The sequence below is a fragment of the Saccostrea echinata genome, unplaced genomic scaffold (assembly GCF_033153115.1).
Source record: "Saccostrea echinata isolate AGI-Se365-2 ecotype Australia unplaced genomic scaffold, CSIRO_AGI_Sech_v1 ptg000033l, whole genome shotgun sequence".
NCBI classification, from domain to species: domain Eukaryota; kingdom Metazoa; phylum Mollusca; class Bivalvia; order Ostreida; family Ostreidae; genus Saccostrea; species Saccostrea echinata.
Window position 1 is genome coordinate 7069847 of NW_026889782.1, and position 24765 is coordinate 7094611.

At 33.0% G+C, this 24765-nt stretch overlaps 1 protein-coding gene and 2 long non-coding RNA genes across 3 annotated transcripts; all 3 read right to left on the reverse strand.

Annotated features, from left to right (window-relative positions):
• Window positions 1-4442: 4442 nt before the first annotated feature.
• LOC133199095 (uncharacterized) lies at window positions 4443-11051 on the reverse strand. Its single transcript, XM_061334972.1, has 13 exons — window positions 10964-11051; window positions 10785-10826; window positions 10500-10538; window positions 10273-10302; window positions 9785-9888; window positions 9128-9332; window positions 9056-9090; window positions 7302-7331; window positions 7140-7169; window positions 6976-7005; window positions 5536-5595; window positions 4718-4777; window positions 4443-4565 (listed from the first exon to the last, which is right to left on the reverse strand). Exons 1-13 carry the CDS (start codon window positions 11049-11051, stop codon window positions 4443-4445), a joined length of 876 nt encoding a protein of 291 aa, XP_061190956.1.
• Window positions 11052-14346: 3295 nt separating this feature from the next.
• On the reverse strand, window positions 14347-15030 carry LOC133198610 (uncharacterized). Its single transcript, XR_009722515.1, has 3 exons — window positions 14950-15030; window positions 14682-14858; window positions 14347-14584 (listed from the first exon to the last, which is right to left on the reverse strand). It is a non-coding gene; the product is annotated as an uncharacterized LOC133198610 (long non-coding RNA).
• Window positions 15031-15035: 5 nt separating this feature from the next.
• LOC133198611 (uncharacterized) lies at window positions 15036-16072 on the reverse strand. The gene is made up of 3 exons (XR_009722517.1): window positions 15873-16072; window positions 15186-15318; window positions 15036-15081 (listed from the first exon to the last, which is right to left on the reverse strand). It is a non-coding gene; the product is annotated as an uncharacterized LOC133198611 (long non-coding RNA).
• Between the last annotated feature and the right edge of the window lie 8693 nt (window positions 16073-24765).

Here is a 24765-nt window from a genome sequence, read left to right on the forward strand (position 1 = left end):
AGATGGGTACGTTAAGACCGATTTACGGCCCTGTAAAATCGGCAAAAATTAAACGCACGATTACATTATATAAATTGTATCAATTAACTGTTAAGGTTTCCCTGTTTGTGATATAGTAATAAATTTTTCTCAACTCACGTGCCCTTTCATTTATATAACGTTCAAAACCGGTCTAATATTCCGGAATTCCCCTATTTTGGACGTTTTCCTCCTCTTCAAGTCTATATTTCGATATGGCCGCATCCGAGTATGTATGCGAAACTTTGCAGAAAGAACAAATACACTACGATTTTTAATATTAAAGAGAAAAAACAACCTTACAAAAGTGCGGCCACATCCGTTTTTACAAAAATTGAAGTAAAAAGTGCTGCATTTTTGGATAGACGTCACCTTTTCTCCACAATAAAATCTATATTTTTAAAGAAATTAATTGTTTAATTCTATATCTGAAGGCTTTTTATTTTTATTGTCTTTTAAATTCAATTCTGCATTTGAAAAAAAAAGATAATTTAATACAATTATTTATGCAAATGAAAACCATATGAACCTTTCTCAGTGAAATTTACTATGGGACATTACATATAAATTAGTGACGCAATGCATTGAAAAAATGACGTCACAAAGAGCAATCATGTTGAAAATATGAACGTGAAACAAATTCTTCAGTCTTTGCAACTATGATAAATATTCAATCAATATTTACAGTGTGAAAAAAATAATTTAACGACATAATTTGGGATGGTTCAGACAATCAATTAACATTTAACCCTATATGTACCTCCAATTAAAACTCGCGTCTCCTTCATAGTGGACATTCACTTTATTTGACTTCAAGAAAAGATTATTTTTATCATTTTTATTGAAAATCATCAGCTTTCTTAAGTATGTTTTATTCGTTTTCAATTTACATATGTCTGGGATTCATGAATTTCAAAAGACAATAGCTAATGATTGGGGCTGGGAAAGGGGGGAGATAGATGGGAAGCTTGGCTATAGCAGTCATCGTTTGAACATTTCTTTTCAAAACTTTTTATATTTGTCACTGTATTGTTGCAGTTTTTATTTGACAAAATTAATTATATCAAAAATAATTCTAGTGTTTTATCACATAACCAGGAAGTGTTTTATATATGACTAAATACTTCTAAATCTGCCACTGCCGACCTACATTTACTTATTGAAGGTCAGCAGCTTGGAAATGAAAAGTTCTTACATGTATTTACACTTATTAATTATATATACATTTATCATGCTGATCGGAATATTGACATCTATGTTTTCAAGTAAAATCGGGTTTAATTTATAATTTACAAGAAATTTAGATAATTATGTTGACCAAGTTTATAAGGCTTAAAAAAACGTATACATTGGTATACATACGCTTTCGGCATTTTCTACGAAAATTTAAGTGAAACATGATACAATCAACCTTTTTTATTGTCTATAAATAAAGATATCTGTTCCCAGTTCTGTAAGAAATACAAACACGATCTTGCATTAGTTGTGGACAAGACACCCCTTTTCCGCTCCATAATCGATGGTTTAACTCGTTAATTTTTTTTTCCAGAAATTGTTTTCCTAATACATTTTTAAGGCATTCCAAGTCTTGAAATGAAAAAAAGAAAAAAAAAGATTACTCTGTAGATATTTATCTGTATAAAAAACGAATGTACATATTAACTACATGTACACTGTTGTTAATCTTGAAGTAAGTGAGTATGTTTAAAAGGATTTTATCCAGATTATCCATGAAATGATAGTAATATATTTCATAGGAAATATGTTTAGTATTCCAATGGATGTTCATCGGGGCTGGAGGAGCGTCCTGTCCGACATCACCTCTGTGAAAACGGTGCACATTATCGCTAAATTTTAAAGATTCAACTTCCGTCTATGATGATAATCCGTTCCAAAAAACAAAAAACAAAAACAAATTAAAAGTATTTTCTCGTTACTACAAGGACAAATGCACAGAATTGTGAAGGAAATGCCCCAGAGAGTTAATGTACCCAAAGGAAGTGATAAAATTATCACTGTCACCAAAATATATCAAATATCTTACCTACGGCTGTGTAACATGTAAACATAGGGAGGAGTTCTAAAGAAAATCTTTATCTATTTTAATGCAGTTTTTGTCTTAGTAAATGACTAGATGTATCGTCTCGCAATTCATGTCAGCAGTTTGTTAGGTATATTTTTTAAGATTCTTTTTTATCAGACACTAACACGAAAAGGAAACATAATCAAGCTAGTGTTATAATCCGGGAATGGCAAGGATAACTCTATAAAGAAGCAATGTGACGTGTTTTGCGTATTGTTCCCACAAGTAACAAAATAACATCAGATTTCGTATAATTTGATAACTGAACTAGAAATAAAATCTCTATGTAGCTTATAAAAAGGGACGTGAAGGTGAATTTTGATTCTTCTATGTGAGTGTTCTGTTATTCTGCATTTCGATTATTTGTATTTCGTCTCTATGTAAATAGAAGTGGGGGGAAGGGGGTTATTGATAATCACGTTATACATGTACTGTAATGAGTACCAATAAAAAATTATATCAAGAATTTGATTTAAAACTAAATACATCCCTTTCCAATTTTTTTGGCTCCCCACTCGACTGTGACCGTTGGTCGATCTTTTACTGATCGATATCAATGCAAGTGGCTGCCGTTTCATGCTGCATTGCTTTGAAGACGACATGCACATATTTTCATAGCTGACGTGGGTAAACTCTATATGTAAATCATACACATAATATTATAGTCTTATTTTTATAACTTTTAGTTTAAGGGAATTATGCCCATTAGAGTGTACTACAGGCTTCTGAATCCCTTCCCGAGAATTCGTGTGCATTTCTGTCGAATTCACTACGCAGATTTAGGCATATAATTTTCGATTTTGTTTATCAAATAATGAGTATGTACATGCAAAGTACTGTGTTCGTCTCTAAAATTAAATTATTAGCATTGGCTATATAAAATATTTTGTTCATCGAAAAATGGATCTAAACAAATCGTACACCCTTTTTTTAAGCCTTCGGAGATTCACGGTTTTTATTTGAAACAAAATTTTCAAGGTCTGTAACGCAAGTTATGATAAGGCCATTCCAAGTTTTTTGTTTTTGTTTTTTGTTTTTCTATGTGCAGTGTACGCGGACGAATTGGTTTTAAGGTTATGAAATTAAAAAGAAACACAAATTAAAATTGATAAATACAAAGCTTTGAAACGCAAACACAAAGTTAACTCAAATTAAAATCAACAAATACGAATCTCTGAAATCCATTTAACTCTTTTGGGATTGACATCTCTCTTTTTCAAGTGGTGTAATATTTTTTTTCATTTCAATAAACTAAAGTGGTTTAACTAAGTTTTATGGCGAGGAGAGGCCTCAAATGATAATAAGAAATTCTAGAACTGTTCTGAAAATGCTGCGTTTTTCCCCTTTGGTTTGTGTGTTTTCTCGGATAGGAAGATAGGTTTTCTAATTCAGGATGGACGCTAAACAAAGAAAAAAACTTGGAATGGTCTCATCAATCAGGACTCTTATAACCGGTCTCCTCTTGTGGTTTTAACATGAAAAGTGATTGTGTGTAAGTATATTGGGGATTATTCCTGGTTAGTGTATTTTACATAAACCATGCAGTAAAGCGGATCCACTTGAATGAATAAATAACAATCTATAAAAGAAATCCTAAAACATCAAAGATAAAAAAAAATTAACGCAGTTTAAGACACCTCGTAACCCCGTAATAGTGAGTAATTATACGTTTAATATCAAAAAAGAAAAAAAGAAAGAAAATACGAAATTAATAGCGCTTCCATTTGTTGGAGTGGAAAAGGGAAGTGGTGTTGATGGCTTTTTCGTTGCCAAGAATCCAATTTTGACAACTTTATATGGGACGTTCCAGTTTTCTTTTTAATGTTGATTCATGTATCTTTAAGAATTTTAATGTAACTTCACAGGCAATGCGGAAAATGATTGAAGAAATCATTAGGACATTTCTACATAAAAAAAATGATAAATTTGATATGAGCACAATTTTAAAAGAAGTACTAGCTTGTCTCGTCTGTATAGATGAATCAAGCTTCATTACTTGTCTGATGAAATCGTTTGTAATAAAATCATATTTTCCTTTAAATTATTATACTCCTTCCAGCTATCAAAGATACATTACGACGAATTGAAATAAAAGTTCAAAATTGTTTTCTGGAACATATGACAGGTTTAAGTAAATAGTTTCCGGTTCAGAGAATTTACAGATTTCTTTTAACGTAACGTTAAAATCAGTAACGCCGTGATGACGTTATCACGTCAAAATTTGTAATTTCTAAAGAAAACTCCCTATTTTTCGAGACCTCTGTTGGAAAAACGGTTTGTAATAATTAAAAAAAATAAAATGATTTTGAAAGGACACATCGTAGGGATGTTTGTAAAAAACTCAAATCAAATTTGGAGACAGGGCCGCTCTGTTATACGTAACGTACCCAGTTCTTACCCGTTTAGATCGTTTTCTTTCAGGTGTACTAGTCTGTGGCAAATTTTCTGTCTTCTTTTTTCTTTTCTTAAAAAAATAACAATTTTATTAAATCAATCAAGAAGTCAATAATTGATTGATAAAAGCATGAATGGAATTAAAATATACTTGTATATAGATGAAACATTCTATCTAATATAAAACAAATCCTTGCACAAAATATTATAAGTGAAACTCACAGGCTCTTCAAACTCGTCCTCTGAAGAATCAGACAGTATGATATCCAGACTTCTCTGCTTCTGTTAAAAATCAAAAGCATAATCAACCTAGTTTTTCTTGATGTGATAAATTGATAATAATTCCAAGGTAACACTTTGTTACCTTGGAATGAGAATGGAGCATTTGCATTTCATCATTATTATTAGATGCTACATGTACCTATATTAATGTAAAAATATAGGAACTCAACATCAAATCAAACCCAAAAGGCCAATTAATAAAGACTGCAAAAATGCTAGAAACTGTTAAACCAATACATCACAAATGGCAATCAAAACTGACAAAGGCTTTAAGGCCCTTTTGCATCACAATTATATACATGTACCGGTATATTCCTCAGAGAGCCAATCTAGATGTGAATCTAACATACTTCATTTTACGAGGTCGGTTTGCGTATTCTGGAGAAAGTCTGAGGCAAGTAAAGAGACAATATGGGTAGTAAATTGTATGAAGAATTTACTGGTATTTTTTTTTCTCAAAGATTTTTCATATAAATCAGTCCAAAACTAGGCACATTTTGTGCACAATAAATACACAATTTTTCAATTGAGGCACTAAAGCCCCAAAGTCATGCATCCAAAATTTTTCCAGACCGGGAGCTACAAACCTGCAGCTGAAAAATGTGGTTCTTAAAAAAAATTACAATTTTATTAAACCAATCAAGAAGTCAATGATTGATTAATAAAGGCATGAATGGAATAAAAATATACTTGCATATAGATGAAACATTCTATCTATAAAACATGTCCTTGCACAAAATATTACAAGTCAAACTCACAGGCTCTTCCAACTCGTCCTCTGAAGAATCAGACAGTATGATATCGTGACGTTTCTGCTTCTGTTAAAAATCAAAAGCATAATCAACCTAGCTTTTCTAGATATGATAAATTAATAACATTTAAATAAATCAAGAAAATTGTACATTTTTGAACTGGCATCTAGATCATCAATAAACTGACTTGGTGGCTGACAATAATCAGATTTAAATAATATTAACATATTGCTCAAGTATTTCTTGGATACAATGATAGCTCTTGGTTTTATAATCTTGTTGTTTCCTATTATATGAAGCCATATATTGAGATATGGCATCAAACATTCATTAAAGGCAACCTTTGAGTGTGACATGATAATGATTCGGAGTAATGATCCATTCTTTCAGGTGAATTAATGTGAACCAGATTGGCATTAACCAGAGGGGAAAGAAACATGCTAAGGACAATGTCATCACAAAGAGATATGCTATAACCTTGAACTTTAACTGTAAATTCTGTAAAAGGTCATAGCAAATATGGTTTAATGTTAATGTTTGCATATCTAATGACTCCCTCTCCCCCACTAAGACAAGTTATATTGCGCATTAGAAAAAAATAACAATTCAATTTGCCATTTCAAACCACCAAATGAATAGACATATAGATTATCATGTGGCATCTTTTATATTTCATCCTATATTGGTGAGATGTTGGCAAAAGACTAATGCCCCCTCCCTTAAAGACCTCTGCAAAGAAAATGAAAGGAAACAGCAAATACATGTAATTGGAATATTTTTAAGTCCAAAGGGGCATAACTCTTTCAAAAATTGCTCATTTGTACCCAAAATCAAACTCGACTTAGATATTAGTACATGTATATCAAATTTCCGTATGTACAACCTCTGCAAAGTAAATGAACAGTCACTGTTGGTAGATCGACCTACAGACAGACGAACAGCAGCAGAGCAATATGTTCTCCCTTCTTCCAAGGAGATAATAAAAATGCCTTGTCCAATTTTTACGAAAATAAAATATGTATTACAGAAAATAATAATGGAAATGTAAATGATTATTTTCAACAACTTTGATCCCATGTAAAGCCCATTCCTGACCCCTGGGGGTCATGATTTAAAACAAACTTACCGGTAACTTAAACTTTAAACAATTCATTTATTTAACTTTCCGGTATATAAATGATTTAAGTATTTTTGGCTCTTGTAAAAACAGCTTTTTAAAACACCCCAATACACATTCCTAATTATTTCCCCTTGGAAAGGGACATAATGTCCTTCATTCAAACAAACTTGAAAGCCCTTCCCTAAAGAATGCTTTTTGCCAAGTTTGTTGAAATTGACCTGGTGGTTGTGGAAAAGATAAAATGTGAAAAATTTACCACATCAATGGCGAAGACAAATAAGAGACAAAATTTGCCCAGAAAAATTCACTTGAGTTGTTGTACATACCAGAGATTCTTTGGCTGAGGTGGTCTTCTCCTTTAGAATAAAAAGATTACCTTAATGAGCATTTCAATTTATATGTACTTACAAAACATGGGTAACAATTTCATTTCAAATGTTTTTCATCCAATAAAATTCTGTTATTTCCTATTTATCCTATTTGTACTTACTGGAGATTCATTTGCTGAAGTGGTCTTCTCCTTTAAAATACAAACATTATCTTAATTGGCCATTTTTATAATGTACATTACCCTTGTAATAATTTCTTTCAAGTGTTTTTCATCTGGTGAAACTTTGCAATTTTTCTATTTTTACAATTAAAGAGTACTTACTGGGGATTCATTGGCTGAAGTGGTCTTCTCCTTTAAAATACAAAGATAACCCTTAAGTATATAACAATTATATTATAGGTATGTAAAACTTTACAAGGTTTAATGATAATTAAGTTTAACAGAACATATTTAACGATTAAGTAATTGAAAGATCTTTAATATCAAATGTGCTATAAAATTGATCAGATAATCACTCTGAAATTCAATCCTTTGTAACATAAATACAATTTATGATGAAACAGTTACTACAGTGTATTTGCTAGTTTCTCATTGAAAGGGTGTTACTTAATTGTTTCACACTTTTGATTTTTCAGTTTCAATCACACTTTGCAAAAGAAGGTATACAATACACACTATAATAGACGATCTCTAATTGAATTTTTCAGAGATACATATAAATTGTTCTGTTTTGCTGCTAAAAAAATTAGCAGTTTTGCTAAAGAATGTATCATGGAAGAATCAATAGAACTTTCATAGTATGTGGAATTGAACAGCTGGTATGAACAGTCTTATATTTTTTTTTTCACATATATATATTCATCATTCATTAAAACTTTTACATGACTTCAGCAGATGTGTCCTAACAAGGTGATTTCCCTCTTCACAAGGTACTTTTAGTATTTGTTTTCACTTTCATTGACCCTTTTTTTTATTACTCTGTGTCAAGATTGGTTTAAAAAAAAAATATTTTTCTTTTGCACAGCTTTTCATTTCCACATTTTCTACATTTGCAAACAATCCAAACTTTAAATAAAAATCTTAATTCATGCAAATAGTACTTCCAAACAAATAAAGAAAGTCAGTAGAAATGAAATTGTTAATTTGGAACTTTTTTCATTTGCTTCTAGGTTTGCTTATCCTGCATACCTGCTTTAAATATCTTCTGTTTCTTAATTACATTTGGGACTAATCATCATGATCAAAGGTACATCCATGGAATTGCAGAGTTAAAAGGGGATAGCAGGAAAAATTCTATATTCTTTATCGTGGTTTGTCAGTCATTCCTTCCTAATTTATTTTCTATACTTTTTCTTTATGGTTTATCAAACTCATTTAAGCTTTTCTTGAATATTTTCTTTAATCAAGAGCCATTTTCAAATTGTTTTCATGATTCTGTGGCACTAATTTTTTTTTTATAAATGTTCTAACAATTTAGTATTGTAAAATATATATAAATCAATCTGTAGCTTCATGATTCCTGTCAACTGTAACAATTACTTGTTATCTTCACAGTAACTGCAAAATTACAAGAACTTATCTTTGTATTAAAAAGTAGCTGATTCTGGTTCATTTAAGAAATACATGTAAACAGCAATGTTAACCATTTAACCCGGATATGAACTTGGTTGGTAATGAAAATATAAAAAAAATATAAAGGGAAAAAAATCAAATCCTGAACAAAAGCAATTTAACTTTATATGTAACCAACAGTACAAAATTATCCTTACTGTGATAAGATTGTTAACAATTTTTTTCCGAGCTGTAATTCAGTTTATAACAGCATTACAATGATTTCAACTAATGTATAATGTATTACACAGCATTAATTTTATAATGTGCAACATTATACCGTAACTTAAAACATGCATATATTTCAAAAAGCACAATTTCTTTCAAGCAAATCCCTGCACTATCATATGTAATATCACACACTGAAGAATTATATATCATAACACACACGCACACCCACCCACCCACACACATGTATTTAACACATTGTTCTTTTCTTATAGAAATCAATTACAATTACTTACAGGCATGCACTTGAACAAAAAACCCAAAATGTTTCCTCTTTCCCTTCGATAGGTTCTTGAAATCTTCTACGCTTGTCGTATCTTTGAGTGCAATGAATTTGTGCTCTTTAAATACCATCGCTTCCCTAGGAATCTGTGTCTTGAACTTTGCACTTAAGAGAGCCATCCACTCCGGGACGGCACTGGAAGATTCCACTTCCAGTAATAATGACGAGCTGCCATTTATCACCCTCTGCAGCCTCTTTCCACGGTTGTCCAAAAAACGGACTTCCAAAATCTGTTAATGTAATTAAAAGATTAGTAGTTAGTGCATTTCAATTACCAGGTAATTAAAAATAAGTAAAATATCCCTTTTTAATAGAACAATCATGCACAGTATACATGTAAAAAAGAAATATGCTATGATTACTAAATAGTTAAAAATGGAGGCCTTCGTGCATGAAATCAGCACATTTTATATTTTATCCAGCCCTTGCAAAAATGTTCCATGGAGTAAGATTAAAATTGACGGGATTCAGCTCTGATCAACTATACACCAAAATTGACCTGAAGATAAATATATACCATTGGTCTGAAGGACCAGTGTTGTGCATTACACCTTTTAAACATATTTTGTTTCCTACATACAGTACTGATAGCCTATTATAAATATCTGATCAAACAAAGACAAAATAGTTCATAAATAACTACACACATTTAAGCTGGATTCAATGATGCCTAATTTCTTACCTCCAACCCTGAAGATTTAGTGTGTCCACCTAATCTTTTGCTGGACATTTTTTTCTTACTATCCAAAAACTTGGCCTTTAAAAAGTCAAGTTTGGACTGTACCTCTGAAGAAGAAAAAATAGAACATTGCCCTTTATTGCATCTTTGATTTACCGTATGTAGTATGACTTAGGTTGAGGACAACATGAGAAGATTTTAAAAAATATGGAAAGTTCACATACTGACGAATAAATGACTGATGGACAACAGGTGATCAGAAAAGCTGACTTGAACCTTCGGTTCAGGTGAGCTTAAAATGGAAACTGAAGGCAAGAGTCTAAACTTAGCATCTACATAGTTCTTTTAGAAATCATTTAATTATTCAGATGTACTCTATATGTCTCCAGATTTTCTCTAATAAAAATTTGCATTGTTTATGAACATACAGCACTGGCATCATAATGTGACTTCTATCTCATAATTTACCAATAACATATAATTTACTGTACCTTCTCTCTTCTTATGCAAAGATGGACTTCCTAAAGAAAAAGGATAGTCATGATAGATTTTACCTGCTAATATAATATATAATTTAAATGAATTCTTCTCTTTCTTTAAGTAAAACATATATATGTAAAATGTGCTGTCATTAAACAAATACAATTTCTAAATAATTATTCTTCCAAGAAAAAAGTTTTGTAATTTTGAATCATACACGGATATCATCTGTACTTACCATTTGGCGAGAAGCATCCTTTTGCTGACTCATCAAAAGCTGTATTAAGTATAAACAAAGTAGCATATCAAAATATCTATAGGTAAGCTATTCAAACACATACTTTGAAAATTAATAAAAGGTCACCAATTTGAAAATATTTACAAGGCTATGCATATATTTATTTATAATTAGTATTTTAGCACATTGTACTTTTGTATCTCATGTACATCTGCAGTATTCCTTTGACCATATTAAAACCGATATATGTAAGTTTCAGTAGTATTTATTTAATATCAAACTTACATTTTGATGGCCCTGGTTTGGCTGTGTCAGGTTCTGTTGTTACTGCAATATACATTAATTAACAATAAGTTACAAAGTGGGTTATGTACAAGACTAGTATATTATCTAATATGTACTTTATTTTTCATTGACCTACAGTATAATGCATCTCTAGCATAATACTACACTATCGTTATTACCTTTCCTTTTGACACAGACTGGGGCGCCACATGAACCACAAAACTTGTTTGTGGGGCCTAAAACCACCCCACATTCAATGCAAAACATAAGTCTAAAAAAGAAAATATATAATGAACTGTATATAAAAAGAGGTCATAATATAATGACAATCAATGCTTATAATACCAGATCCAGTACAATCACTAGATATTGCTAGGTGCCTTTAATTACCTACATAGCTTTATTTACCTACCTAATTATACTACTATGATAATTGATTGTTAATAATTCAACACAATGTGAAGTAATCATACTTATCGATGCCTTATCACACACAAGGTGGACTGGTATAGGTGGCAGGGGATAGTTTCGTACTAAAGACCCGGTCAAATTTCTTAAAAAATTGAGATATCCCCTGTTTGATGTGATATTTTATGTAGAAAAATGATTAGAATAATTATGGGACACATTTGCAGTGTAGCAGAGTGCTTGCTGAAAAAAATGATGTGCAACATGTAGGTGTCACTATGATGCTTATCATATACAGAGTTGTAAATGCGAAACTAAGACACGTGGTCAGTTGCAGAGGAAATTCAGCTGAAAAGCAGTAGGCCTTAGAAGAAGGTGTGTATCTCAGAGGGAAGGTGAATGACCCCATATCAATTGGTGAATTTTTATTAGGGCTTGCATTGATTTACAGACTACTGGGTGTTTTATCCTGCTCGCTCGGGCCTGGGGGTGGGTTGTATGGGTGTGAATGAGGCCCAAATCTTGGAAAAACAAGCCAAAATTTGGGGAGTCCCCAGGTGCATTTTTGGTACATGTGCACTCTAATACGCAGATTACATGTAATTTGTTGACATAATTTGTGAGCCATGGGCATATGAAGTGTAATTAATTAGCCCCTGGAAAACTGTCCCCATGTACATGTTTTTATGGATCGCATGTATATGTGTACCCCCTCGGCACATGTTTGGCATTAAAAAACTATCCCCTGCTACCTTCCATTTACTGATTTACAGTCAAGTCGTACACAGACCAACTCGTATACAGGTCAACTCGTATTGTTAGCCTATTTACAGAAAATGGATACTTATCACTGTTTTAGACAATGAAAGTCATCTTTTGCTGTAAAATATTATATAACTTAATCTTTTCTTAAATGATATCATCTGTTGTAAGAATATTTGTTAACGTTATATATATATTAATTATCATGTTTAAAATTTGACATAAATTGTATTTGATTATATATGCATATGAAATTTTTGTATACGAGTTGACTCTTTAGCATACCGGGAATTTTTGTATACGTTGTTTATACGGAAATTTTTGTATACGAGTTGACCTGTATATGAGTTGGTCTGTGTACGACTTGACCGGACTCCCATTTACTCAAACAATATAAATGCATGCTTTGCTTAAAACTGCCTAAAAGCTGCAATGTTTCATGCAACTATCTGTGTTCTGTGTTGTTATTTTAAAACTACATAGTAAACAACCTTGTGTTGTTATTTTAAAACTACATAGTAAACAACCTTGCAATTTCTTGGTTTTTTTTTCTTCCTTTAAATGCAAAATTGCACAAATGTATTTTCAAAAACCTACTTCAGGTTGTTCTAATTTTAAAGGATCCGTACTATCCTACTATTGAGATAAATTTACTTGAGTTTCCTCGTTAATATAATTGCTTCCATTTATGGAAAAATGAAAACAAATACAATAAATGATTATCAGTTATATGTTAATAAAGTTGTAGGAATAATTAAAAAATCTAAAAGAAATCAAGTTCAGAAATGACATTTACTGCTTCGTGAGGGTTTCAGTTTCACTCGTCAATAGATTGAGACCCGCTACAGTTTTAATGAGAAAGGAAAACAATCTAAATAAAATAAAAGAAAATTATTCATTGTGTACTTACATCGAACAACGATTCCTGATTGCAGTTATGTAAGCCTATATTGTAATACGTTATCTAGACATTTTCAAATCTTCGGAAGTAAATCCTGATCTTTTGAAATCTTGGGAAATTAGTCTTTGTCTTTTGAAATCTTGGGAAGTGAATCTTGACTGCGCTTGGAAGTAATGTATCTTGGCGCAATGCTATCTTGGTCGACTCTCGGTCCTATAAAATCTTGGGAAGTAAATCTTGACTGCGTTTGGAAGAAATGTATCTTGGCCAATGCAATCTTGGGATAGAAAATCATGGCCTAGTCAAGATGTAAAACATGGGATATATCTTGACTAAGCCAGGGTTGTCAAATCATGACCGGCAAAGATAAGAAGGCCATGTTATGCTATCAAACCAAACCTGACTTGGTCAGAGTTGCAATCATAACATGACCGATTGAATTACTATGAATATATAGAACATGACCGCCCAAGATTGAATTACTATGAATATATAGAACATGACCGCCCAAGATTGAATTACTATGAATATATAGAACATGACCGCCCAAGATTGAATTACTATGAATGTATAGAACATGACCGCCCAAGATTGAATTACTATGAATATATAGAACATGACCGCCCAAGATTGATTTACTATGAATATATAGAACATGACTTGGGAGTCCCGTGTGGCCGATCATGACTTGGCCGGGATTGTAAACATGACCGCCCAAGATTGAATTACTATGAATATATAGAACATGACCGCCCAAGATTGAATTACTATGAATATATAGAACATGACCGCCCAAGATTAAATTACTATGAATATATAGAACATGACTTGGGAGTCCCGTGTGGCCGATCATGACTTGGCCGGGATTGTAAACATGACCGCCCAAGATTGAATTACTATGAATATATAGAACATGACTTGGGAGTCCCGTGTGGCCGATCATGACTTGGCCGGGATTGTAAACATGACCGCCCAAGATTGAATTACTATGAATATACAGAACATGACTTGGGGGTCCCCTGTGGATTTCCATAGTAATTACATCGGATCTGTCATCTACTATTACTGGTCACCTATCCACAACTGAAGAGTTGGGTAGCTAGCAGCAAGTCCAGCGACAGGATTCAGTGTACAATATTGCGACTATGTTTAGTAAGATTATAAGTTCTAACTGAAACTGAAAGGCCAAACCAAATTTCCTCTAAATAAGGAATATATTTGCTCTACGCAAAAAATCAAATTGGATTTCTCTTTATTTGAAAGTTCCTTAATGTTTTTACCCACAATCAGGGTTTGACACTAACTTTTTTACCTTGGTGGACCGCAGGTTCACTGGTCAAGAATTTTTGTGGACCTTCTCAAAATCGAGTGGACCTTCATTAACGTTTGAATTTTTGTTGAATAAATTTATTCCATGCTATTCAGGCTTATTAAATGCAATTAATATGAACACACATTATCTTTTACTTTACTAAATTTATTTCATTTCACTACATCATCATTTCCATTTGCATAGCATAAGATTTTTTTGGAGTTCTATCAAGTCTTTTCTACTTAAAGCAGATTCAATATCATCATCATCATCGTCATTATCATAGCACTCTGAAGATGCAATCTGAATCTCATCAGCCTCGTCTTCCTCTTGCACTTCCTCCTCCACTGCCTCCTGCACTGCTTCAACATCCCCATCCCTACTCACCGTCACCTTTTCTCTTGGAATACGGCTTTTCTGAGAATGATTAACATGAATGCATATAGCCAATATTTACAAGCCAAAGCTGAAATACAATTCCAAAACCAACAAAATTAGCAACTTATTAAATAACCTTTAGTTCATCTTTGTAAAAAGGTCTCCTTGCCCTCTCTCCCCCTGCATACCACAAATGAATTGCAGGCAGGGGATCAAACTGATCAATGGTTTCTACTTCCAGGGAGACTGCATTAAATCACTCATATTTGCTTCACCCATTCTGGATCTCCAGTCGTTTTTCACAAGTTTCATACTGTAAGATGATGAATTATTTATTTTTAAATAAAAAACAAACTTCAAGAAGAAACTTTTAAATTCATTGTACAAATTAAATTGGAATTTACCAGGAGAAGCCTCTCTCTGCATCAACTGATGATCCTGGTAGTGTCAGCAAATAATCAATGAGATGAAAAAAGTTTGGATAGTCACTTCCAAAATCCTCATAAAGTCGTTTCCAGGTTAGATGTGAGATTGACCTGAACATAATTTCATCAAATAAAATTTAAATCTCAAAATAAATATTTTGAAATGAATACCTTTGCCAAAGAAAAATGTACTTACTATTGAACATAAGACAAACCTGTATTTTATCAGAGATGTTTTAAGCCGTGTCCATTCAAGTTCTATCCCCTCGATGTCAATAGAGGGACAACATGCCTCTAGGGCTGGTCTAGCAGATGTAACAAGTTGTTGCAAATTTTCATCCCCAAAGTCTTTATTTCAATAAATATATGAAAACAAATTATATGGTTATTTTAAATTTAACCCAAATGATAAATAAATGTACATCAATTTGTATATTCTTAGGTAACTTCCAAAATTGTATCATGAGAATGTTTTACCTGGATCATTACTCATACCTGACGGCCATTACTGAATTAGTAGGATAGACGATGCACTAAACATGGAGAAATCACCAGCAAATCTATTATCGATACTATTTATCAAGGAGTCAAGCAATTTGTTTTTTCTGTCTTCAATGACATGCAAACTGTCTTCAGCCACCACCCTCAAGAATGGACCATTACTCTGTGTGTTTAATTTAATTTGAGGAAGAAAGCAGGTTAGCTATAGAATGGTGCAGATTATAGCAACTATTCTACAATAGCAGGGAATAATAGCTGAGATACATGCAATATTTCAAATAAATAAATTACTGTTACAAGCACTACAAAAAGCAAATCAGAGATAAGTAAGGTGGATAACAGGTTAAGTGATTAAATGTTTTCAAGTACGTGCAATACACATTAAATCTATGATTTTATACCTTCTCTTGAACTTGTTCAAAATTGCTTTTGCGCTGTCTAATTCACTGTAGATATCGGCAATGGTACTCTGTTGATCCTGAATCTTCAGAGAGACGGTACTGAGACTTTTGACCACATCCATCATAAAGTGTAGCCATAAAATGACACTTTTATCCTTCAGAAGTTTCAAGAAGTTTCGTATTTTGGCACTGGATTCCTTGGATGGATTCTGTTGCATCTAGTTTAGATAGGGTATATATGATTGTGAAAAACAAAATAAAAAATTCTCTTAATATTCAAATTAATATAAATACACATGTCCTTTAACTACTACACTGTATGTAATGTCAAAACAACAAACTTGAAAGATACAGTGTACCTGTTCGAGGTGAAGCACACTGCCATCATATCCAGTGATCATATGCTTCAAAGCCCTCTCAGTATGGGGTAACCACCTTGTTCCACCTACATTGGTTGGGACCAACATTTTTTTCCCAATAGAATCAAATGCTATTTTAAGGTTTGCTCTATTCAGTGAACTATATCTAAATGCAAAAAAAAAAAGCATAAGTGCATAAGTTTTTTTTTTTAATTTCATCACCCTCATAAAATAAATGTTTAATTTAGACTACTTTCTAAAATTAAATGAAAAACTCCTCTTACTTGTAGAAAAGATATAAGTTTAGAAGAAGTAGTTCACACTTCTTATGTATTGGAATATCTTTGGTACCATCTTTGTATGCCAATTCAAACCTAAAAAAAGACAGCAAAGCATTTGAAACTGGATCTAATAACTAAATAATTTACATACATATCATTATATCAGTGTAAATTGTAAAATGAGCAAAAACATTAAGATTTGTAGAAATCACCTGTGTGCTGAGCCGTGTATCCCTTTAACAAACGGACATTCTGTCATGTCACTGATCATTCTAACCACACCTCCTTTTTTACCCACCATAACTGAGGCTCCATCAGTACCCATGGCAACAACCTTGGAACGCCAGAGGGATCCAAATCTTTCATCCATGAGACCTGAGATAGCTCTGGAAATTCCTTCAGCATCTGCTTTAGTTACATGCTTTAACCCAGCAAAGTATGTGAAAACCTGTGAAAAATACACTTTTATCTATTTATCAACTTAAACTTTCACATAATTTAAGCATATATAATTATATGACGTACCTCACAGTTCACAGATGCTTTGACATAGACAATCTCTCTCCTTAGATGAGGTATCGGTGGATCCATCTGATATAATGGAAAGAAATGAAGCACGTTCAACTTGTTTTTTCTGCAGTTCTCTACGAACATCAGCTATATATGAAACAAACTGCTGACAATATTTATCTGTTAAATATGTACTGCCAATCTGCAAACCTTTTGCCTGATCTAACAAACAGAGTGTCACATAGTCTGTGTATGGTCTACCTGATTTTGCAATACAATTCGCATTTCTAAATAGAAGGGTGAGTTTATCCACAGCTGCCTTGTTCAACATTACAAGGGTTTTAGAGGCAGCGGACTTTGCAAAGGATTCCTTTGCGGCCTGTTCCCTTGCAAGGTTCCTACTATGTAACTCTGACAATTAGTGTTTATTTTTATAACATCAATTTTAAAGTACTTAATTCTTAGTACCTGTCACAAAACTTCCAGATGTCCCTGCTTGATATTTCATGCCGTTTGTGCACACACTGCATGTCAAGACATCTCTATCTGGCTCATACACTAGCCACGGAAACGTGGATCTCCACGATGTTTTGAATGTTCGAAATCTCTTTTCAGACTCATATTTTTGATGAACCTCCTTCTTTTCTTCGCTTATTTTACTTTTTTTACTTGGCGGAGACTGCACGCCACACCATTTTCGTAGCATTTTCTTAATTTAAAGTTCAACATCCGGAAACACGTTTTTCAACAAGTCGAACGAAAATTATTTCCCTTAATACAAGTATGAGTTACTTAGATGTAATATATTAATTTCCGGTTGTCAATTACAATGTTAAATACGTAAAATAGAAAACAAAAACAAACAAGGAAGAATTGTCATTATTGATTTTTAATTATTAATTAAAGTTCAAAATTTTAAGTGGACCGACGGTCCACCTGGTCATGAACATTGGTGGACCTTCCCAAATTTTGGTGGACTCGGGCCGCCGGTCTACCGTTAGTGTCAAACCTTGACGATTGCAGACAAAAACAACAGAATAAAATTGTTTCTATCCTTCAACCACCTTTCTGCGTTTATCTCTGATGGGTACTCTTTTTTATATTTGCTATCTAATTGGCGACAGTCATCCAGTATATTGTGTCTCTCATTTTCCACTAATGCACATACAATTTTTGCAACATGAACATCAGTTTCCGTTGAATTATTAAATGAATTATTTCGTCAACTGTTGTATCAATTTTGTTGTCCATCAAATTTTCTGAACAATAATTTGCACAAGATAAGCATAGATATGTTGATTTTTCGTGCTAGAGTTTTTCCTCGACTAGTTTGTTTATTATACATCTCTTGAATTTTTTTCTTTAAATTTTGTAAACAACGGCATTGTTGTCGTTATGTATTTTCAACTGCAAATACCAGGCATATTTTCATGCAGATCTGAAACAAAGAAACTTGTGTAAAGGCTACAACCATTGTGTACAACCTTCAAATATATTATAATATGCATCTTGAATGCATAGGTGTACATGTATCATCCTTGCATACATCAAATTAGCAAGCTTGCTTTGTATACATATAAAGGCAGACAGACGGACAAACATACTAATACGAAGATAACGTCTATGTATATCCAATAATCTCCCAAAAAACTTTAAGGCTAACATGAAATATCTTATGAATTAAAAATTTTAACATCTCATTATATATTGTGATACATTAAGATTTGTGGGAATAGAAACGAACTTCCAGGTATAGTATTAGATTTGAAATTGCACCCCCCCCCCCCCTTATACACACACACCCTAACGCCTCCTTTTATCTCATGTTTTGTATAAAAATGCCAAGTAATATTTTAAACGTGTAAATTATACACACGCAACCGAAATAATGCATAAAAACAAGTAATAAAACAATAGGAGAATAGCAAAGTTGATTTTGTTATAACTCGAATAGACCTCCATACACAGGTGATGTAAACCGGGCAATTAAGTATAAATTATGAATTTCATATCCCCCGGGTCAGGGGTTCTGGTGTTAGAGCGGGGCTCTATTGATTTTATAGAGAATATGCATAAATTCATTCAAAGAATAAATTCCTCTCTGCTCCTATGTATTATTCAAACAAAGGCAGTGCATGGTTATTATAAGGAAGAATACCTCTTCCAAAATTGTGAAATTCATGGCCCCTGAGTCAGGGGTTCTGGTGAAAGGGGAGGGGCTCTATTGATTATTTAGTGAAAATGCATAATTTCTTTTAATTAAGGTCTTCTGTTTCCAACGGAAGACCTTCTACTGATTCTGTTGTTTCTTTTCCACTATTATTAAGGTCTTCTGTTTCCAACGGAAGACCTTCTACTGATTCTGTTAGTTCTTTTCCACTATTATTTTTTTTTTCTTACCGATTTTGTGCAGACGATTTCTCGAGAACGCCTGGATAGATTTTCATAAAACTTTCAGCAATGATGGCAAGTCATCTGAACTTTATGCGTTTTTTTTACTTTGCCGTCGTCACTTCCGGTCGCGAGATACGGCCAATTTTCCATTTTTAAAGTGGCATTTTGTCCGCGAGTGTTCTCAAAAACGGCTTGAGATTGAGTCTTGAAATTTTCAGGGATGATAGATTGTGACACGTAGAATTGAGAAACCTGTTTCTTTTTTGTTGCCGTAACGTCCGTTGTCCACCAGAAGTAGTTTAAAAATATGCAAATTTTTATTTTTAGGTCACCTGAGTCACTCAGGTGACCTATTGCTATCTGTTTTCGTCCGTTGTCGTCCGTCGTGCGTCGTGTGTTAACATTTGAACATTTTCAGCTTCTTCTCTGAAACCGCTGAACTAATTTCAGCCAATTTTAGCATATGGCATCTATGTGTGAAGGGGAACAAAATTTGTGAATTTCTTGGTCCCTGCCCCCCTGGAGCCTGAGGGGTGGGGCTAAAACCACCAAAATTAATGCAATCTTTAAAAATCTTCTTCTTTACTCCTGGGCATCAAGCAGTCAAACTGTTGGCATGATTGTAATAAGCATTGAGCCCTCTACCAAAATTGTGAAATTCATGGCCCCAGGGTCAGGGGTTTTGGTGCTAGGGTAGGGCTATATAGATCCTATAGTGAAAGTGCATTATTTCTTTGAAAATATTTTTCTCTACTCCTGGGTATTATTGAAACAAATTGAATACATAGTTATGATAAGCAAGGGTGACTCTAGCAAAATTGTGAAATTCATGGCCCCAGGGTCAGGGGTTCTGGTGCTAGGGCGAGGCTATATAGATCATATAGTGAAAGTGCATTATTTCTTTGAAAATCTTCTTCTCTACTCCTGGATATTATGAAAACAAATTGAATACATAGTTATGATAGGCAAGGGCGACTTTACCAAAATTATGAAATTCATGGCCCCAGGGTCAGTGGTTCTGGTGCTAGGGTAGGGCTATATAGATCCTATAGTGAAAGTGCATTATTTCTTTGAAAATCTTCTTCTCTACTCCTGTGTGTTATTGAAACATACTGAATACATAGTTATGAAAAGGAAGGGTGACTCTACCAAAATTGTGAATTTTATGGCCCCAGGGTCAAGGGTTCTGCTGAAAAGGGGGGGGGACTCTTGATTATATAGTGAAAAAGCAAAATATCTTTGAATATCTTCTTCTTTAGTCCTGGGTATTATTTAAACAAATTAAATACATAGTTATGATTAGCAAGAGTGACTCTACCAAAATTGTGAAATTCATTGCCCCAGGGTCAGGGGTTCTGGTGCTAGGGCGGGGCTATATAGATCATATAGTGAAAGTGCATTATTTCTTTGAAAATCTTCTTCTCTACTCCTGTGTGTTATTGAAACATACTGAATACATAGTTATGAAAAGGAAGGGTGACTCTACCAAAATTGTGAATTTTATGGCCCCAGGGTCAAGGGTTCTGCTGAAAAGGGGGGGGGGACTCTTGATTATATAGTGAAAAAGCAAAATATCTTTGAATATCTTCTTCTTTAGTCCTGGGTATTATTTAAACAAATTAAATACATAGTTATGATTAGCAAGAGTGACTCTACCAAAATTGTGAAATTCATTGCCCCAGGGTCAGGGGTTCTGGTGCTAGGGCGGGGCTATATAGATCATATAGTGAAAGTGCATTATTTCTTTGAAAATCTTCTCTACTCCTGGGTATTATTGAAACATATTGAATACATAGTTATGATAAGCAAGGATTCCTCTTCCAAAATTGTGAAATTCATGGCCCCAGGGACGGGGGATCTGGTGCTAGGGTAGGGCTATATAGATCCTATAGTGAAAGTGCATTATTTCATTGAATATCTTCTCTGCCACTGGGTATTATTTAAACACATAAAGTACATTGTTCTGATAAGCAAGGATGCTTTTTCCAAAATTGTGAATTTCATGGCCCCAGGGTCAAGAGTTCTGGTGAAAAGGGGGGGGGGGGGGCTCTATTGATTATACAGTGAAAATTTCTTTGAAAAATATTCTGGTTAAAAAGCAAAGAAGCTAAGTGTATAATTATAATGAGCAAGAGTGCTTCTTCGAGAGTAGTGAATTTCAGGACCCCTGGGTCAGACGTACTGGTGTAAGGGTTGGGCTCTTGATAATATAGTGAAAATGCATTAATTTTATTAAATAATCCTGTCTGCTCCTTAGTGTTAAGCAGATAAACAAAATGATTACTTATGGTGAGCAAACTTCTGGTCCCAGGGTGAGGGGCTCTGGTGTTTCTCAGTGGGGAGGGGGGTGGCTCTATTGATAATACACATGTATAGCGATTATTATTATAGTGAATCTGTAGTAAAAATGCATTATTTCTTTAAAAATCTTCTCTGCACCTGGGCATAACAGAGGCAAAAAGAGTAAAAGTTTTAATAAGGAAGGGTATTTTTACCAGATTTTTGAACATCTGGACCATTTGGTCAAGTGTTCTGGTCCAGGCCAGGGCTGTATTAATTTGTATTCCACTGAGAGGAGTTATTCCCCTTTGCCATTTACTTTTGATAATTAAACACTGTAAATAATGTACTTGAAAGGTTAATAGAATAGGAGAATTATGCAAGAATTTTTATTGTATAATACAAAAAGTACTTTCTTAGTTTTAATGATCAGGCAGACTTGTAAGTAATAGATAAATAAAGATGAGACAAAAATAACTTGTCTTACTAAATGTTCATCAAAGACCAAGAGAGTCCAATGTAAGAAATTTCAACAAGGAATTAAAATAGTACAGAAGCACTGATAGTTTGTTAATATATTGTATGGTGAGAGTGAGGTCCTAATTTATGAACTGTTAATGAATACTAGACTCATTATTTTGTTGATATTGATCACCCTATTTTTCTTGCTTTTGGGCAACAAAGGTTCACCTTTGAGTTCATTTTATACTCTATGGATTCTCTAAATTGTTGTATTATACTCAGGTGACCGTTAAGGCCCTTGGGCCTCTTGTTTTCTTTTTGAAATGTTTATAATAGAGGCAAATAGACTGTTTCGAGTCATATTATTTCCACCGGAAGTGATTTCTTCCAAACCAGAAGTAGCAAAAAAATGCTCATTTTTCCTCGAAACTTTGAGGGATGATTCCTCCACACTCAGTGAGAAGTTAAAAGTCATTTTGAGTACTTCCGGTCATACCGGAAGTGAAAAAAACACCGGAAGTTGTTTGAAATTGATAGATTTCAGTCTTTAATGTGTTGCTAAACATATTTTGAAGAATTGACATGAATATTTTTTTCATTTAAAGATTTTTTACTTCTTTTATCAATCAAAATTTCCCAATCAAGATCTTATCAGAAATCTAACGGAAGACCTACTCGTTGCTCTAGTTTTTTTTCTTTTCCTGGTTATAGAGCAAAGTAGTGAATAGTTATGATTAGGAAGGGTGCTTTTTCCAGAATTTTGAGTTCATAGCCCCCGAGTCAGATGGTCTGGTGTAAAGGTGGGGCTTTATTTATTTCATAATATAGTGAAAATTTAGTGAAAATATTTATAGTGAAAATAGTGCATTTCTGTGAAAATCTTCTATGCTTCTGGGCATATTGGAGGCAAACAGAGTAAAAGTTTTATATGTGCAAGGTATATTTTACATAATTTTTAACACCTGTACCATTTATTCAAGTGTTCTGGTCCTGATCAGGGCTCTATTAATTTGCACTCTGCTGAGCAAAGTTATTCCCCTTTGTCATTTACCTTTGATAATTAATCACTGTAAATAATGTATTTGAAAGGTTAATAGAATAAGAGAATTATGCAAGAATATTAATTGTATAATACAAAAAGTACTTTCATAGTTTTAATGTTCGGGTAGACTTGGAAATAATAGATGAAGAAAATGAGATTAAATAAAAATAACATATCTTTTTAAGTGTTCTTCAAAGACCAAGAGAGGCAAATGTAAGAAGTAATAATATGGGGTCAAAGACCTACTCTGATGTCGATATCGACAATGTGGTGTCGATATCGTCGTCGATATGATCAATATACCTTAGTTGATATGTACGCGATGTCGATATCGACAATTAAATGTTGATATCGACCTTAATCATAACATAAGCCTTTGACGTAAACGTTGTGACGATATCGTAATTATGACGTCGATATCGATAAAAAGAAATTGATGAATAATGGAATCATTATTAAATATTACAACTGTGTGACATTTTCTAAAATTCATTGGTTATTAAAAATATCCGTCATATATTGATTGACACAGATCATCTGTTCCTCAAATAATGTGCAAAAACATTTAACGTATCTTTTATAACTTTTTTTTTTTTTTACACATTTCCATCTTATTCATAATAATTTCCTTATAAAGTCTTCTAATTGCTTTGAAGTTTAATCCGCTTTGCACTCTTTAGAATTTTGTCTTCATTGTACATGTTACACTTAATCAAATAAAACAAATTGTAGCTTGCATACGTCATATGTTTCGTTGCATGCTTAAAGAGCTAAGTGCAGTATGGACCATTTTTTGCTCCCTTTCAGATTTCAACAATATTTATAATAAAAGATGGACTTGGGTCTAAGTTTACAATTATATCTTTATTTTATTGTTCTGATGTCCCCGTTGCCTAGCAACCACCCATGTAATAACGTTGTTGAAAGCTCTTGGATTTATTATTTAACAGTTTTTGGAATTAATAACCAACAACAATATTTTCATTTTACCTTTAATGATCATATGTATGTTTGAAAGTTCCTTAGCATTGTATGAACAAATCTAATTTAATGGGAAAATACCATAGCAACGACTCAAGCATATCTTAGCAACCAATTTATATACTATAGCAACCAATATGAGCATGTAGTGAAGAATTAACCAATATATTCATTAGCATTAAAGTTAACTGAAGTATATTTATAAGCTTCTTACTTAACTAGCAATGTAAAACAAATTATTCCCTAGCAACGATTAATCATAATTCCATGGCAACCATTTTCTATTTATGACAGTAAAAACATTTTTAAGAGCCATTTTTTATATATAAAAAAAATATTGCACTTTTACATAAAGTGCATGGCACACATGAACAAAGATTCAATCCAAACTTTGTATATCATAAAAGCTTCCTTCAAAAAATATTTTCAGGAATTTTAGGATGTTATGGATGAATGGTTACCATGGCAACAAGTCTCAAATTTGGAAAAAAGCTAATTTTTAACCATTTTGAAATCTTATCGTACATATCTGTGGTAATATGGAACAAAGATCTTTGCTGAAACATGAAGTTTAAGGCTGATCT

What these genes read in the sequence shown, in the direction of transcription:
- LOC133199095 (XM_061334972.1), bottom strand. Translation starts at nt 11,051, where the DNA reads ATGTTTTGCATTGAATGTGGGGTGGTTTTAGGCCCCACAAACAAGTTT. An exon ending in CTTCAGCCAATGAATCCCCA is followed by an intron (nt 7,170 to 7,301) that starts GTAAGTACTCTT and finishes TGTATTTTAAAG; the next exon opens with GAGAAGACCACTTCAGCAAA. An exon ending in AGGACGAGTTGGAAGAGCCT is followed by an intron (nt 4,778 to 5,535) that starts GTGAGTTTGACT and finishes GATTTTTAACAG; the next exon opens with AAGCAGAGAAGTCTGGATAT.